Source organism: Mustela lutreola, chromosome 15 (assembly GCF_030435805.1).
Source record: "Mustela lutreola isolate mMusLut2 chromosome 15, mMusLut2.pri, whole genome shotgun sequence".
NCBI classification, from domain to species: Eukaryota; Metazoa; Chordata; class Mammalia; order Carnivora; family Mustelidae; genus Mustela; species Mustela lutreola.
The window spans coordinates 59,971,543-59,987,841 of NC_081304.1; the positions used below are offsets into that span (position 1 = coordinate 59,971,543).

The window sequence follows — 16,299 nt, forward strand, 5'->3', positions numbered from 1 at the left end:
AAGATTTTATTTATTTATTTATTAGAAAGCGCGTGCGTATGAGCGTGAGCACAGGCAGACAGGCAGGCAGAGGTAGAGGGAGAAGCAGGCTTCTGGCTGAGCAGGAGCCCAATGTGGGACTCGATCCCAGGACCCTGGGATCATGACCTGAGCCGAAGGCAGAGGCTTAACCCACTGAGCCACCCAGACGTCTCAGGAGTGATGCTTTTTAAGTTCTTACTGACTTCTTAAATGTGTAACACTTAAAAAAACTCAAAGCTTCCCGGACAGGCCTGGCATGCCTGTGCTCCTCTCCGCAGAGCCCCGTCAGGATAGAAGAGCTGCATGCGAACCTGCCTGCCACGCCTGCCCCCACCTGACTTCGGACACCATCCAACACGTGTATTGTCTTGTCGTTCTCTGTGTGGCATCGTGATGTTCTTCCCTGACGGGGTAGCAGTGGCTACTTCCTTGTGGTCATCGCACACTTGTCCCGTACGGGTCCGTCCGTCTTTTTGTCAGGACATGCATTTGGGTGGCTTCCCGTTCTGCAGTGTTAGAAGTAATTCTGCTTTGCAATTTCCATGTGGGGCTGGTACTTCTGCTGGTGTCCACCCATAAGGTGGACACCAGCAGAAGTACTGCTTGGAGTACTTCTGTACTTGGAGTACTCCGGCTCGGAGCGTTTGGAATGCATGTGGCGGTTGACAGCGGGTGACAAGGCCAGACCGTCGTCCACAGTGGCCATCTGCATTTACGCTCTCACCAACAATGCACAGGGGATCCCTGTGAGCCTGTGGTCATGGCAGGTGATGCTGGGGTCTCACAGGGGCTGCATGTGCCTTTCTTCAAAGACCACCCAGGTTGTGTGGCACTTGTCCTGTTTCTTGGCCTCTGGGATATCAGTGCGTGTGTGTGTGCACATGTGCGCTTGTGGGAGTCCTCTCCAGTCTTAATGCTGATTGTCTGTTGGATTGTCCTGTCTGTTTATCTGGTTTTGGTTATTTTTCTGACTTGTTAGAAGCTCCTTACATAATCCTACTAGAGTCTTTGGTGACTTGTGTGGCATGTGTCTCTCATATTTTGTGTTTCTGTTACTTATTGGAGCCTTTTGATGAACCAAAGTTCTTGATTTTCAGGTAGCCAGGTTTATTGACCTTAACGATTGGTGATTTTTGTTCTGTTTTTTTTTGTTTGTTTGTTTTTATTTAATGTAGCTTTTTTTTTTAAGATTTTATTTATTTATTTTAGAGAGAGCGACAGTGAGAGAGAGCATGAGCGAAGAGAAGGTCAGAGGGAGAAGCAGACTCCCCATGCAGCTGGAAGCCCGATGCGGGACTTGATCCTGGGACTCCGGGATCATGACCCGAGCCGAAGGCAGTCGTCCAACCAACTGAGCCACCCAGGCGTCCCTTTGTTCTGTTTTCTAAAACAGTATTTTCTTGGGGCACCTGGATGGCTCAGTGAGCTGAACATCCAACTCTTGATCTTGGCTCAGGTCGTGATCTCAGGGTGCTGGGACTGTGTGGGCTGTGTGCTCCCTGCAGAGTCTGCTTGGCATTCTTCCCCTCCCTTCTCCTCCCCCTCTGTTCCTCTCCCTGCTCATGTGCTCCTCTCTAAAATAAATAATAATATTTTTTTAAAAATGAGTATTTTGTTATCCTGGCATTATAAAGATGTTTTTACATTATTTTTCTAGAAGCTTCATTGTTTATAGTCACGTTTATCTCTAAAAACCCATCTAGAGCTGACTTTGATGTAGTTGCACAGATAAAGGTGAAATTTTATCTTTTCCATATGTTTAGCCGGTTCCTGTACCATTTAGTGAGAAGACCCCCTTTGTCTGCCCCGCAGGGTCGTCTTGTCGCTCACCTGGTGGGTACGCGCCTGTGGCTCAGGCTTAGTCTCTGTTCTCTCCGATTGGTTTGGCTGCTTCTATGCCAGATTCTCTGCTGTGATTCACAGTAACCTTTTCACCTGCTGCTCTTTTTAAAGGGTTTTTGTTTTGCTGCTGCGAGCCCTGTTTTCATTCATGTCACAGATGCTCACCTTTGTCTCATGCAGCGTGGTTCGCATACCTGCCTCGGAGCTGTCGGGTCATCGTGGGGCTGGCGTGTGGGGAATTCCTTTCCTTTGAGAATTGCTCACATTTTCCTGATTCTCTCCGTGTCAGGTGCTTTTAGATTGTGTCCTGGATTTAGGGATTTTTTTTTAAGATTTTATTTATTTGTCAGAGAGAGAGAGAGAGCAAAGGCAGACAGAGTGGCAGAGGGAGAAGCAGGCTCCCTGTGGAGCAGGGAGCCCGATGTGGAACTCGATCTCAGGACGCTGGGATCATGACCTGAGCGGAAGGCAGCCGCTTAACCAACTGAGCCACCCAGGTGTCCCAATTAAGGATATTGTATCGTGAGACTTAGCGTTCTGTTAACATGATCAGGTTCCGTTAGCAAGTTCTGTCTCACCTTGGGTGACCGGTCCATTTCTCGAAGCCTCTGCGGAGCCGTTGGATGTGTTCACTTGCGGATTGCTCAGAGGTGGGTGTGGGGCTCGCGCCGGTGGATGCCCTTTCTCTAGCGCCCATCCCCAGAACAGCCCTGCGCCCCCGCAGCTGGGCGGCCCTCCTGTGGGGCAGTTGGAAGTGGGGGAGCCCCGTGGGGACCATGGGTTCACCCCCCGAGGGGTTGCTTTTTCCTCTGCGGACTTCCTTCCCTTGACTGCTTTTGCTTATTTTTTAGTCTTTGGGTAGCTTTCGTATTTATCCAGAGTTTTTCATTGTGATCAGCGTGGAGAAAGGCCGCCGTGGGCCTCATGCATCTTGGAAGTCTGTACTCGTCCATATTCTCATCTGTCAGATCGACCGTCTTACTCCTACCTTCATCCAAGAAGGGTGCTTGTCCGGCTGCGGGCCTGAGCACGGGGCTGCTTGTCTCTGGCGCTCATCGCTGTGGCGTCCGAGTTTCTTGTAAGAAGTCTGTGGGCGTCTCAATGTTGCTCCTTTAGGTGAAATGTTTTTTCCCCTGGCTGTGTTAAGGATGCTCTTTGTGGCTTTCGTTTTCAGCAGTTTCACTGTTCTGTACCTCGGTGTATCTTTTTCCTTTCCGCTGTTTAGGGTTCTCAGGGTTTCTTGGATTTCTGAATTGATGTCTTACACCGCAGTTGGAATATTCTCAGCCATCATGTGTCCTTTACAAACTTGCTTTTACTGAGACATTACCTACAGCAAGCAGAAATCTCATGTGTAAACTTGGATGGATTTTAACATGTGAAAGATGTGCCAGGGCGGTCCTCACCTGGATGGGGACAGGGAACTCATGTTGCGGCATGCCCTGTCGCGCGGCCACACCGAGAGGCAGGTGGGCTTCTGGTGTCCTGCACTGTGGGCTGTGCGGCATGGCCTCAACTGCGTATAGATGGAAGCCTGTCGTCTGGTGGCTCTTTCAGGTCCTCTGTCTGGGAGGCTCCTGCGCACCACGGGGTGCGTCCGTGGGGAGATGTTCTGCGCGTCCTTCTGTGCCGGGGAGATGGCCCCGTGCGTGCGATCCGCGGTGGAGGGCGCAGCGTCGTTTCTGGCTTCTGCGAGCACTCGCTCTCCTGCACCCCCGCGTGTCTGCGGTGGACGCGTGGCCCCGCTTCTCGGGAGCGGCCTCCAGCAGGTGCAGGGTCGCTGCGAGGGCCTCGCATTCGTGCTGCTGGCTCTCTGCCTCCACGGCCGTGCCTCTGCAGATGCGCATGTTAGACCCGCATGTGGTCTCTCCGTGGCTTTTTAAGGCTTTTCTGTATTTTCTAACGTTTTTGTCTTTGTTCATTTTCTTCTTCAGCTCTGTTTTACATCTCACTCATTTTCTCTTCTAATGTGTCTGATCTATTAAAACGCATCCACTGAAATTTTTAACTAAGACAGTTGATTTTTTTTTCTGTTTATCATATTCTTTTGGTTACTTTCTGTTTTTCCTAGTTCTCCAGTAGGTTTAAATTTTGCCTTTTAAATCTCTGGACAGGTCAGATACAGTCTTTCTCTAATAATTCCCAAATCTGGATTCATTTTAGATGTGTTTGTATTACCTGTGTTATTATTTATTTTTGTTTTTATCCTATCTTTTCTTTGTGCATTTTTACTTGAGTGCTAGACATTATATGTGAAAATATTGAAAAAACATAAAACCTGGGTGGCTTACTGAGTTAAACATCTACCTTCGGCTTAGGTCATGATCTCAGGGTCCTGGGATCGAGCCCTGAGTCAGGCTCTCTGCTCAGCGGGAAGCCTGCTTCTCCCTCTTCCTCTTCTCCTGGTTTTGTTTCTTCTCTGTCAAATAGACGAATAAAATCTTTAAAAAAATAAAAATAAAAAAAGAGGGGCTCCTGGGTGGCTCAGTGGGTTAAGCCTCTGCCTTTGTCTCAGGTCATGATCTCAGAGTCCTGGGATTGAGTCCCCCATCGGGCTCCCTGCTCAGCGGGGAGCCTGCTTCCCCCTCTGCCTCTGCTGTTCCCCACCGCTCCTTCTTTCCCTCTCAAATAAATAAAACTCTTAAAAAAAAAAAAAAACGAAAAAAAAAAACATTTTCCTGATGAGAGGCAACTAGTGGTCCTCACAATCCCGGACCACTGTCATCCAGTCACAGGAATGGAGAGTACATAAAGGTGTGAAGGTTGGGTTAAAGTCTTCCCTTTTCCTTGGTGTCACCCTCTGGGGACCCAGTCCTTGGCTCCTTTTGCATCGTGGGTTCTGGACTCTCATCTCTGCCCCCCTACCCTGGGGCACTGAGCTTTGTGGTGTCATGTGTGTTTCTTTCGGAACCAGCATGTGCTTCTAGGGAAGAGCTGTTGCAAATACCGCTTGACTCTCCATGTGTCCTCTATCTGGTCCAGAGTTCTGTGTCTTTTTTGCCGTCTCCTCCAGGGCCTTCAAGTAGTTATTGTTCATATTTTTATCTGGTTTTCTTAATTCCAAATAGGAAGGTTGGGTCTCCCGGTCTGATCTGCTGTTACTGGGAGCAGATAGTCATGTTCTCAGTGTCTAAACACATGTGTGTTGTTGTATTTTATCATTGTTACGTACATATTGTATTGTATGTTGTATTTTATCATTGATACGTACCTATCAACGTTACATCCCAACTATCCCCGAGTCTCACAGGACCCGTCTCAGGAACATTAAGTCAAAGGGAGTTGAGAGTTCAGTGATGTTAATCATGTGTTTATTGCTTTGAAGTAAGTCATCTTGAAGCCTGAAGCCAGTTCAGAGAAAATCTATTTGTCCTTTACACTGTGAGTGGTTTTTTTTGTTTTGTTTTATTTATTTTTTTAGTTGACAGAGTTTCAGAATTTTTTATCTTTTTCCTAAAAGCTCCTTACAGGGTACTGTGAGTAGGCCACGTGGGTTGTCATCCAAGTCCGGAGAGCCCGGTAGTGCTGTCCGTGCACAGTGGTGTGCAAGCCCGGGCACTGCCCCTGCTGCCCGGTGTGGCGGCAGGGCTGAGGCCCCGCAGAGGCACGCACATCTGCGTCGTGAGTGGTGATGAGTAGTGGCAAATGAAGCCAGCATCAGCTCTGAGTGTGAGATAAGCCGGGGCTGCAAGGGTTCCTGTCAGAATCGCCAGCTCCCTAACGATATTGTCCGTGTGCGCTTTTGTCTTTTAAGATCTCCGCACTTGTCCTGAGAGCCCAGGCGTCCGAGAGCTTACTTGAAGAGTTACAGCAGGGCTTTTCCCAGGCAAAAAGGGATGTTCAGGAGCAGATGGTAAGTTGACATTTAAGTTAGCATGAACCATGTTGAAGAGATTCCTTTCTTGTTCTGTTGTGAGACCCTCTTTGCTGGGACTGTCTCCTTTGCCCAGTGGCCCTGCTGTTTGGCTCTCCGGGGCTGAAGCAGTGTTGGTCATGGACAAGGTTACATGAAGACCCCACTCCTTTTCTGAACCTGCCTCCCAACCAAAACCACTCGGACCTTTAACTTACTGTCCTTTTCTGACTTGGGCAGCCTCAGTAGGGTGAGCTCTGGGCTGCCGGTGGGCTCAGATACGAGGTGGACATTGAAATCCCCCACAGCCCCGGCAGCTGGAGCCGTCCCATACCTGCCCCGGGCAGCTCCCTGACCGAAACCAGGCTCCCAGGGCTCCCGGGGCTCCCAGGCCACTGACATGGGCACCATCTCTGCGGTGCTGCACGGGGCCGTCTGTCTGTCTTGAGGGCTGGGGCGGACAGCTCCTGGAGGAAGAGCTGCTGGGAACCCTGCAGGGTAGCTCCTGGGACCAGGCCTCCTTCCCCACTGGGCTGGCTCCATCCGCCTCTGCTTCAGTTTCCTTGAAGCTGGAACCCGACGCCGATGGCCCTTGTAAGATGATGGCTGAGCTGGCAGAGCCGGCCAGAGCCACCTCGCATCCTGCTCGGCCAGTGGTGATGGGGGAAGGCCTTCGGTTGTCTGGGCACAGCCGTGCTTTGTTCTTGGCTGGCGTTGGGTCAGCGTCTGAGCGCCTCTGGAGCTGGTCCCGAAATACTAGCCCTAGGCTCTGGAGTATCTCATTCTGACCCTTGACCAGGGACTTTCATACCTTCTCGTCGATCGGAGGGTACGACACGGTAACTGTCAGCGCAAAAGCCACTGCTAATGCTGACAGCATTCCAGCGTTTAGCTCCTCTCTCCTCTGTCCTCCCTCGTCTCTGCCTGCTTGTCTTCCACACACATCGGCCCGCGCCCCCCGAGTGGATGCCGCTTAGAATGAGCGCGTGGCAGGTGACCAGAGACGTGTTCGAAGGCAGGCTGGGGGCCCGCGCTCCATCTGCTGCCTGACCTCTTTCTTGACGTGACCTGCACAGGTTCTTGGAGGGAGGGAGAGAGACCCCGTGTCTTTGCCCCTTCACACAAGAGCTGCTGTGGCCATGCCTGGGATCTTCGCGTTCCCCCAGCAGCGTCTGGGAGCATGTCCGTCTCCAGTGGCTTATGGAATGGACACTCCTCGTGTCTTCAGTTAGCATTCCCAGTTGTCAGTGTTGGGCCGCACCTGCTTATGCACTGCTGAGGCTTCTCCGTCTCTACCATCTCTGTGTGTGTGTGTGTGTGTGTTCTGAGCCACCTGGAAATCCTTCGCCGACACTGTGCTGCTCCGGAATATTTGAGCACGTGTCACCCAAGAGCGGAGGAGGGGTGCTTCTCCTCCACCACGGCACTGTTCTCGTACCCTTAAAATGGGACCAGGGTCCCCAAAGCGCGTGGTTCTTCGTAGGGGCGGTTTTGGTTTTTTATTCTGATTTTTTGGTGGAAGAACCAGTCAGGGGTAACATACTGTCTTTTGCCGTCTTGTCACTTTACTCTCTTTTAGTCTCTGATAATCTAGAACAGTCATCTACCATTTTGGTGGTGGGTTTTTTTGTTTTTGGTTTTTTTGGTCGTCTGTGGCATTAGCAATTTTGCAGAGCCCAGACCAGCTGCCCCCTAGAATACGTGTTGGATTATTCCACGTGATTCGATTCAGATTAGACATCTGGGCATGAGCAGCACAGAGGCGCAGTGAGTCTGTGGGGCGCTCTGTGGGGCAGGGGGCTTGCCGTGCGGCGGCCATCACCTGGTTAGGGCGGGGGCACCACGGTTTCTGAGTGACCGTGTAGTGCCACCAACAGCAAGAGCATTGAGTGAGTTTCTGTGATTCTTTGTAGCACTTCTTGCTCTTAGAATGTGTCTCAGCTGAGGATTCGCAGTGCACCTGCTATATTTCCAAAGCTCCTGGAGTTAGCTACTTCCTCTGTGGTTATGTTACCGCTTCCGTGCAGGGTGAGCTCCCTTTGTGTCTGTCCGTGTGACATTTTTGGGTTTCCCTTTTTTTCTTTTTTGATTTACTTTTTTGGGGAGGCATGCAACATGGTTTATAAAATTATAAAAATGGATCGGGATGCCTGGGTGGCTCAGTTGGTTAAGCAGCTGCCTTCGGCTCCTGGGATCGACTCCCACATTGGGCTCCTTGCTTGGCAGGGAGCCTGCTTCTCCCTCTGCCTCTGCCTGCCTCTTTGTCTGCCTGTGCTCGCTCTCTCTCCCTCTGTCTCTGGCAAATAAATAAATAAAGTCTTTAAAAAAAAAAGATTATAAAAATGGATAAATGTTCATACTTCTTCCATTCCCTATTCCTTTCAGTCCATCCTGCCCCCTCCTTTGTAGGATCATTTAAATATATTTTTGGTGTATCCTCATGCTTTTCTCTTTACAAAAGTAGTAGCTATACCCATGTTATTTTTTCCCCCTTTTCATGTCCCAGAGAGAGTGGGATGCTCCTATTTTGTGAAAGGGCTGAAGGGGAACGTAAGCCCAGTGGTTTCAGACCTGCAGATAAGAGCCGCAGAATGAACTGAGATTGATGCGTGACTGTGCAGGCCTGCCAGCAGCCTTCGACCTTCCGGATGCTGCAGTCCCCTTCTATGGGAAATGACCTTGAGCCTCTCCCCTTGGAACTGCTCTGTCCTGTCATCCCTGCTGCCCCTGTCCCCATCCTAGTGCTTGTACTTCCCTGGGGTTGTCACTTTGCCGAGCTCTCCTCCCCTGCACTGTGAGCTTGTCCAGGCTGGGCTCCAGCTTTCATCTCTGTCCCCCTGCATAGTGCATGCCTCCGTAGAGCCGCCGCCGCTAATGGAGTTTGGGAGCGCACAGTTTGTGTTTATACACGTGCTCCGGTGAAATGACCGGGTGAAGTTAGCAGAAGTCAGATACTTGTGTAGAATTTCATCATATGCTCAAAGTAGCTGGGATAATTTTTATAACGATTCAAATCCTCATCAAATACCTACAATTGTATGGTGCATCAGCATGCAAACACACGTGGGCGCTGGTTCCATTTTAGGAACGAGCTGCTCAGGTGTCCCATAGTTCCAAGCAGGGGTCCTCTTGCCGACGGCAGCACGCGTGGCCGTTGGGCCATGTGTGCGGAACCTGAGCTGACTGTGTAGACGTGGACTCTGTGCAAGGGAGCCGGTGCTGCTCGGCTGTCCCAGCTGGTGGGGAGACGGGGTCGTGCGGTGTTTGCTCCCACATGTGCTCTGTTTGAGTGAAGCCCCAGCTGCAGGGCCTGGGGCTGCAGGGGGGTGGGGGAGGGGTCATGACATCTCTGCAGCCCATGGAGACCGCGGAGCACGGGCTCAGACGCTTCTTCCTGTCTGCGTCCTCGAGAGGGAGGAGCCCCTGTGGGTGACATGGCGGTCGTTCCGAGTGTCCTCGCGTGCCCAGCCCCCACTGCTTTGGCCCAGTGTCTCCCGGCTGCAGCGGCAGTGGTGACTCTGGCGTGTGTTGCAGGCAGTGCTGCTGCGGTCGCGGGAGCAGGTGGCGGACGAGCTGGCCAGGCTGCAGAAGGACAATGACAGTCTGCAGGGGAAGCACAGCCTGCACGCGTCGCTGCAGCAGGCGGAAGACTCCGTGCTCCCGGACACTCTGGAGGTACCATGTTTCCCTGGGCTCAGGAGCAGGGATGCACGGCTTCTGAAATGGCCGCTGGCTGGTTCTCACGCGCAACAGGCCGCGCAGGTGGAGCGCGGTGAAGCGTCGAGCACGGTGGGGCCGGCGGCTCTCGGATACAGCCCCATAATTTCAGAATGTGCGCATCACCTCCGGAAGACGGCTGGGGCCCTTCTCCCCCAACCGCCCCGCCCGGAGCACCTGCCGAGTTCCTGTCTTCCCAGCATTGCCGTGCCGTGCTGTGCGCAGCTGGGACCATGCGGTGTGGGCGGTGTGTGGTCCTTCACTGCCGCAGACCGTTGTCCACGGTCACTGCACCGCACAGCCACATCCGAGTGCCCGCCCTTGTCTTGGCCACGTGGATGTTCTGTTTACCCGCTGGCCTCTGGGTGGGCCTCCGGGGGGGGGTCTCCTCGTGCACACAGCTGAGAATGATGTTGCTGTGGACGTCCGCTGCTCGTGTGGGTTTCTCTGGGGGACATACCTTGAGGTTCAGTCACAGGGCCTGTGAGAGCTACACAGTAATTGCATGAGGCTCTCTCCTGTCCCTGCTGGTGCCCGTCCCCACTGGTCCCTGTCCCCACTGGTCCTGTCCCCGCTGTCCTGGCTGCTGCCCATCCCCTCTGGTGCCAGTCTCACTGTTTCACTCCAGCAGGCGCGGCGGGTGTGGAGCAGCGTCTTTTGGTTCTCATGTGTTCCGTGCCCGCGCAGTGGTAGTGAGTGTCTTCCCGTAGTTTATTGGCCATTCGTCTGTGTTCCTCGGAGAAAAGTCTGTTCAGATCTTGGGCTCATTTTTTTTTTTACTGTAGAGTTACGCATGCTTGGTCTAGACCTAAGCCCCTCACCGGAGCAGCAATTTGCAGAGCCCCCAGGGAGCACTGTGAAAATGGAGGGCGAGGAGGTCTTGCCGGGCTTGGTTTTCTGTACCAGCCTGGGGAGGGTGAACAATACCTGCCACCCTCCTGCCCTCACTTAACTTCACCAACATGTGGGGTCGCTTCTGTTCCTCTGTCATTGGGCGGATGTGGGCTGTGAAGCTGCCCGCTTCCCAGAAACACTCGTGACTGTCTCCCATCTGGGTCCCAGGCGGGCCGGGTGCGCTCGCAGCCCCGCACCGTCCCCACCCTTGTGCTCCCCACTGGCAGGTCCTTCAGCTGCCTGTGAGGCCAAGTCCAGGAGATGCAGACAGTATAGGCAAGGAGCAGTTGTTACTTGTGAGATCTTTTGTTTCCATTTTTTAAAAAAAAGAACTTACAATAGTTAACTATCTAAGTATCAACACTACAGAAATGTATAATTTTGCAAGTTTTCCCTGATCCTACCCTGCAGATCCAACCTCTATAACTTGGGCCGCCTCCTTTTTTTTACACCCCCCTCCCCCCGTGTACATATGAACACGACCACTGGGTTTTATTTACTCATGGGGCCACCTCGCTGACCTGCCACCAGCGCCCTGTGTCTGGCCCCTGCCTTCCCGACCTCATGTCTCCGTGCGGGCCACTGGCGCTGCGCTTTGGGAACTGATAGCTGATCTCAGCAGAGAGAGTTTGGGGACCAGTCTGCTAGCGCTCTCCCCACCATTCCCTGATGAGTGGTTTTGTGCCTGGGCGGGCTCCTCTTTTCCAGGCTCTCTAGACTTGAACTTCGGGACTGAGCACACTTCCTGGAATGCTGGAAGGCTGTGTGACCGGTGCAGGCAGGGGGACTGAGGCTTAGACCTGCTCCAGGAGGAGATCTCGGGGCTTTCCTCCCACGGTCTCTGGGTGCTCTTTGCTCTGCCCGAGCTGACTTCAGGTGCTGCAGGCGGGGACCTGAGGAGTCCGCGTTTACCTCACAGTTGCCTTAGGGTGTAATTGGACTTTTTAAAAAAGAAGACAACTACGATTCAGGGAAATAAGTTTTAAACTGAGTTTATTATAGAAAAACAGACACTCCCCTTGGAAAGCGGCTCTTCGCCCTGCGGCGTCTTTCCCAGCGTGCCTCATGGCCTGTGGCCCATGGCCGGCGCTTGGCAGAGCGTGTCAGTGCGCGTGTGAGGTCACTCTGTGCGGAAGTCACGCTTCCTTGGGGGCGTGGCCTGCTGGGACCTCAACCCGGCTCCCTCAGGTTTGACCAGGAGGCAGCGGGGCCGCGGAGGCCTGCACAGCCCGTCCACACTGCATGTCCCATGCGTTCTTGCTTTTCTGCTGAGGAGGTCTCCGGGAGACACGCAGCCTGCCCTGCTGTTTCTGGCCGTAGTGTCGGGTTCTGCCCCCTGGAGCGCCTGTGGTGCGCCATGGCGGGGAGCCCTGAGGGCGAGCTTCTGCTCTCTCTGGAACGGCGGGGTTCCGGGGCGGGAGCCTGCGGATGCGGGGGCGGGAGCCGTCGGGGGCTTCTACGGTGTCGTACAGCGACGAGCCCGGTTTCTCGGCTGCAGGCGCTGCGGGAGCTGGTCCTCAAATACCGGGAGAGCATTGTGCACGTGCGGACGGCGGCGGAGCACACGGAGGAGAAGCTGAAGGCCGAGATCCTGTTCCTCAAAGAGCAGATCCAGGCCGAGCAGTGTTTGAAGGAGAACCTTGAGGAGACCCTGCAGCTGGAGATCGAAAACTGCAAGGAGGAGCTGGGTGGGGCCCGGGCCATGGGTGGGGCCTGGGAGAAGTGGGTGGGGAAACGGGGCACCCGCGGGCTGCTGACTTTCACATTATATACACCTGAAAGGCAGCAAACGGGCAGAGGAGGTGTAGGAAAGAATGAAGGGGTTTTCAGATGTTCTGATATATCCGGAGTAAATTCAGATTTAATTGGGACTTGAAAATCCTCTGTTCAGGGAGTGGAGCTGCTGCTCCTGGCAGAGCCCTGCTGGGCTGCACGGGCCCGAGTTCGACCTGGCGCAGGACGCACTTTCCATGTGGCCTCTGCCTGCACTAGAGCTCTGTGCTGCTGGGGGGGCTGGGGCACTTGAGAGAGGGGGGCCCTGGTCTGCTCTTGGGGTCCGACTGCTTTCCTTGAGATCAAGCTTATGGGAGAAGGGAGTGTGAATGAGGAAGACCTCAGCAAGGCTGACGTTTCCCCCTTCCCTTCCAGCTTCCGTGTCTAGCCTAAAAGCTGAACTAGAAAGAATAAAAGTGGAAAAGGCACAGGTGAGTCTCCGGAGGACCATGGGGACTGCACCGCAGCTGGGAGTCGTGTGTGGGAGACGGGCTGCGTCCCGCCCGCAGGGAGCGGCTGCCTGGTGTCTGCTGGGGCTCCGGGACAGGCGGGTGGGGTCAGGGCGCATCGGTGTGGAACAGGGTCTCCTACAAGCAGGAGGGGGTGTTTCTAGCTGGCTCGCAATCCTGACATCAACACCGCTGCTTGCCTGCCCCATGCCCTGCGCCCCCACCAGGCACGCCCTTCATCCCGCAAGCCCGACCAGCTGAGCCCTCGTCCACTCCTCTCCTGTCTCGCTGGCCGCGGCTTCCCCGTGGCTCTGCCGTCTCTCTTTCCTGGCTGCTTGCCTCTTCACGCTGTCTCTGGCAACACCCAGGGGCCCTGCCTCTGCCCTTCTCTGGCCTGGGCTGCCACCGGCCCTGGCTGAGCAGCCCCATGTGTCCTGTGCCCATCTGCTGTCCCCTCCCAGCCCCCTCAGGCCCCTCGCCCTCAGCTGTGACGGTCCCGCCGGCCATCCGCATGACCTCACTGCTGGTGGTGCTCCCGGCCCGTTCACGTTCCTTTAGGGAAGGGACGGCTTCTGCCGGGTCTCGGCACCACCCATCCTACTGTCTGGGCCCTGCATCCTTGGTATTTCTCTCCCTGGAAACCGTCACCTCCTGACAGTGGAAAACTTTCCACCACACGCTGTGGACCCCGGTAGGAGTCGCGCCTTCTGGTCTGTCCCAGGCGCCACAATTCCGGCTCCTGCGCTGTGGGGGGCAGACGGGCAGACCACACCCGCTTTGGCGCACCTCAGTCTTGTCTACACGCATCACCTGTTTGGGCTCGGACTTAAGTGCCCGGCCCCCGTGCTCTACCAGCCTGATGCCTCTGTCTGTCTCCAACACGGACGCCTCCCGGGTCCTCTTCGTAGTGTAGCCCCAGGGGTCTTTCAGAACTATCAGGACACACACATAACTGTATCGCTGTCAAACCCCCTGTAGCCCCTGCCGTCGCCAGGATGGAGCCCGTGTCCCCTGCCCAGCTCAGGGCCTCTCCCGTGTCCACCCGCAGGGCCGCTGCAGCAGGGACTCACCCCGGTTCTGAGTGCTCTTACACGCGTTCCCGCTGCAGCAGGGACTCACCCCGGCTCTGAGTGCTCTTACACGCGTTCCTGCCTTCACCCCTTCCCACTCTCCTCCTTCCCTGGAAAACGTTTCCGTTATGGGTCAGTGTCACGTGAGCTTTACTGGCAGGGTGACGCTCTGCTTCTCTGTGGTCACATACCATCAGTCACACGCACGTCTGTCTCCTGACCTCTGTCCCCGGGCCTCAGGACCTAGTAGGGACCTGATGGATGTTTGATGAGGCAGGAGGTCTTGGGGGGCAGCGATGAGCAGGTGGGGATGGCGCAGGCAGCCGGTGGCCAGGGCCGGGGGTGCCTGAGGGTGGGGCTGCTGCTCTGAGCCCCAGGCCCTTTCCAGCTCGGCTTTCTCCTTTCCCAGCTGGAGGCTGCCCTGAGGGACAAGTCACAGCAGCTCGAGGGCCTCCAGGAGCTGAAGGTGACTTTGGAAGAGCAGTTAAAGAAGGAGACGGCGGCTAAGGTGATGTGGTGCCGGGAACACAGGGTTGCATGGTGCCTGTGTGGGAGGATGTGGCAGCTTGGGGCCGGATCCCCCGAGGCCATCCGCAGGCGAACGGGAAAGGACCCTGTCAGGTCGCCATGGCAAGTGCTGCTCTGGGCCGTCCATGGGGCCCGTCCCCCATGTACGCGCAGCCTGAGGCCAGCTGGGTGAGGACAACCTCCACGAGGCCGACTGCAGCCGCAGTACTGGAGGGTCCCATGTCCCGAGAAAGGCTCCCCTGCCGTCTCGCAGGAGGGCTCCCTGGCCGGGCGGACGGGCTCATGGGAGCCGCTATGGCAGGTGCTGGGCCATCCCTGCTGCCGCGGTAGCTCCTCTCGGCCACTGCTTTCTGCTGAACAGTGGCGGTGCTGGGGTGGTGGCTCTGTCCTTACGCCGCAAGGGCAGCTGTGTGGGGCCGGTGCGCGGCTGCGTGACCATGGCTTCCCGGGCCTCACGGTGGACTGCGCTCGCAGACGGCGGCGGAGCAGCTCGTGTTCGAGGAGAAGAACAAGGCGCAGCGACTGCAGACTGAGCTGGACGTCAGCGAGCAGGTGCAGAGGGATTTCGTGAAGCTCTCGCAGACCCTGCAGGTGAGGCCCGTGGGGACCCGGGGCCCCGCTCCCTGGCAGCTCTGCGAGGGAAGTGGTTGTGGGCACAGACGCGAGACCCTTCCCCGCCGGGCCACTGCCTGCACTTGGTTCCTCTCCTGACCCCCAGCACCGCCTTCCCGCCGTGGGCGCCCCATGCCCGTCCCCACACCCCTTCCTTTGAGGCCCAGCTCGGCATGGTCCTCCCCGTGGCGTCCTGTCCACCGCCACAGCCGGCTGTGGGGTGCCTGCGGCCTTGGGCCCAGCGGATGCCTGTACGGATGTTTGGGAGATTGGAAACAACCCTCGAAGCTCGCGGTTCATTCGTGTGTCCCGAACTCAGCCTGTGGCGTCTACGAGGCCAGGGGTTGGGGGTCGTCCCTGTTGCAGTCCCAGCAGTCAGCCTGGGTCTGTCGCACAGCAGCCCCCGGGGAGCAAATTGCTCTGAGGGGCCCGGTCGCCTCAAAACTGAGTCCCCTTGGGAGAGTCCGGCCCGAGGCGCAGGCACGTGTCCCTGTCGCTTCCCAGGTGCAGCTGGAGCGGATCCGGCAGGCAGGCTCCCTGGAGCGGATCCGGGCCATCCTCAATGACACCAAGCTCACCGACATCAACCAGCTCCCCGAGACATGACGTGCGCGGCAGACGCTGGCCCGCACCCTGGGATTTTACCTCCTCTTTAGAGCAACGTTAATTTTATTTAACTCTTAACTGAAGAAGTCACGAGGAAGGAGCCTGCAGCCACGCTTGCTTCTGGTGGGAGACGATGCTGCGGTGCAGGAGCAGCGACTGGCCGGGGGATGTGCGCGGAAGGACTTCCTGTGGGGACAGATGGACACCCTGGACTCCGGGGGGCTGGGGTCCGCTCGGTGGCGGAGGAAGTGCTGCTTTCTCCAACGTTCTCCTGCCTTGAAAGTAACATCCCGATCGTGTTTGGAATTACATTTTCTGTCCTAGACCCAGGAGGAGCGCGCCGGTCACCGTGTTCAGCTCCGGAGGGGTGTCGTGTGCCGGACGAGTATTTTATATTAAAATATGCAGCTGGAGAGTAGGCTGGCGGCTGGGGACTGCACTGCTCAGCTCAGTGTGTTTCTTTTTACCGTCCTGTCTCGTGTCGGAGGACCTTCAGCACGACTGAGACCTGCCTGAGAGCCACGGGACGGTGGGGACACCACCGACGCGGGCGCTAACTTGAATGTGAGACCCGAGGGTGGTGGGGATGCCTGCACCGGAATCCGAGGTTTACGGAGAAGCACAAGAGGCCGTGGAAGCACTTCCTACCCCCGGACGCGCTCTTCAGGCCCACAGTTACCAGGGTTAAGCTGAACGGGCACGTCTGCTCTTCCGAAAACTGTTTTAGTTTAGTTATTGGATCAGTGGAAAAATAATATTAATAAAACAAGCTCTGACATCTAGTATGAACTTCTGCATCTGCTTATTTCCACCTCGAGTCCGCGAGCCTGTGTACCTTGTTTCCGAGCGTCCCAGACAGATGCCTGGTTTATGTCCCTCTTCGGACATCGCTGGGGTGTGGGCACTGCCCGAGGGAGCCCAGCTGGTCGCGTCT

The 16,299-nt window shown here is 55.6% G+C and overlaps 1 protein-coding gene across 6 annotated transcripts in view; it reads left to right on the forward strand.

The window, feature by feature from the left end:
* RABEP1 (rabaptin, RAB GTPase binding effector protein 1) overlaps window positions 1-16,147 on the forward strand; it is a 182,330-nt gene extending 166,183 nt beyond the window's left edge. For all 6 annotated transcript variants that reach the window (XM_059148980.1, XM_059148978.1, XM_059148976.1 and 3 more), the window contains 7 exons: window positions 5,618-5,716; window positions 9,251-9,391; window positions 11,826-12,015; window positions 12,476-12,531; window positions 14,029-14,127; window positions 14,622-14,738; window positions 15,264-16,147. In XM_059148980.1, coding sequence (XP_059004963.1) covers window positions 5,618-5,716; window positions 9,251-9,391; window positions 11,826-12,015; window positions 12,476-12,531; window positions 14,029-14,127; window positions 14,622-14,738; window positions 15,264-15,365 — 804 coding nt within the window. In that variant the 3' untranslated portion in view covers window positions 15,366-16,147. The remainder of the gene's footprint in view (window positions 1-5,617; window positions 5,717-9,250; window positions 9,392-11,825; window positions 12,016-12,475; window positions 12,532-14,028; window positions 14,128-14,621; window positions 14,739-15,263) is intronic.
* The last annotated feature ends 152 nt before the right edge of the window (window positions 16,148-16,299 follow it).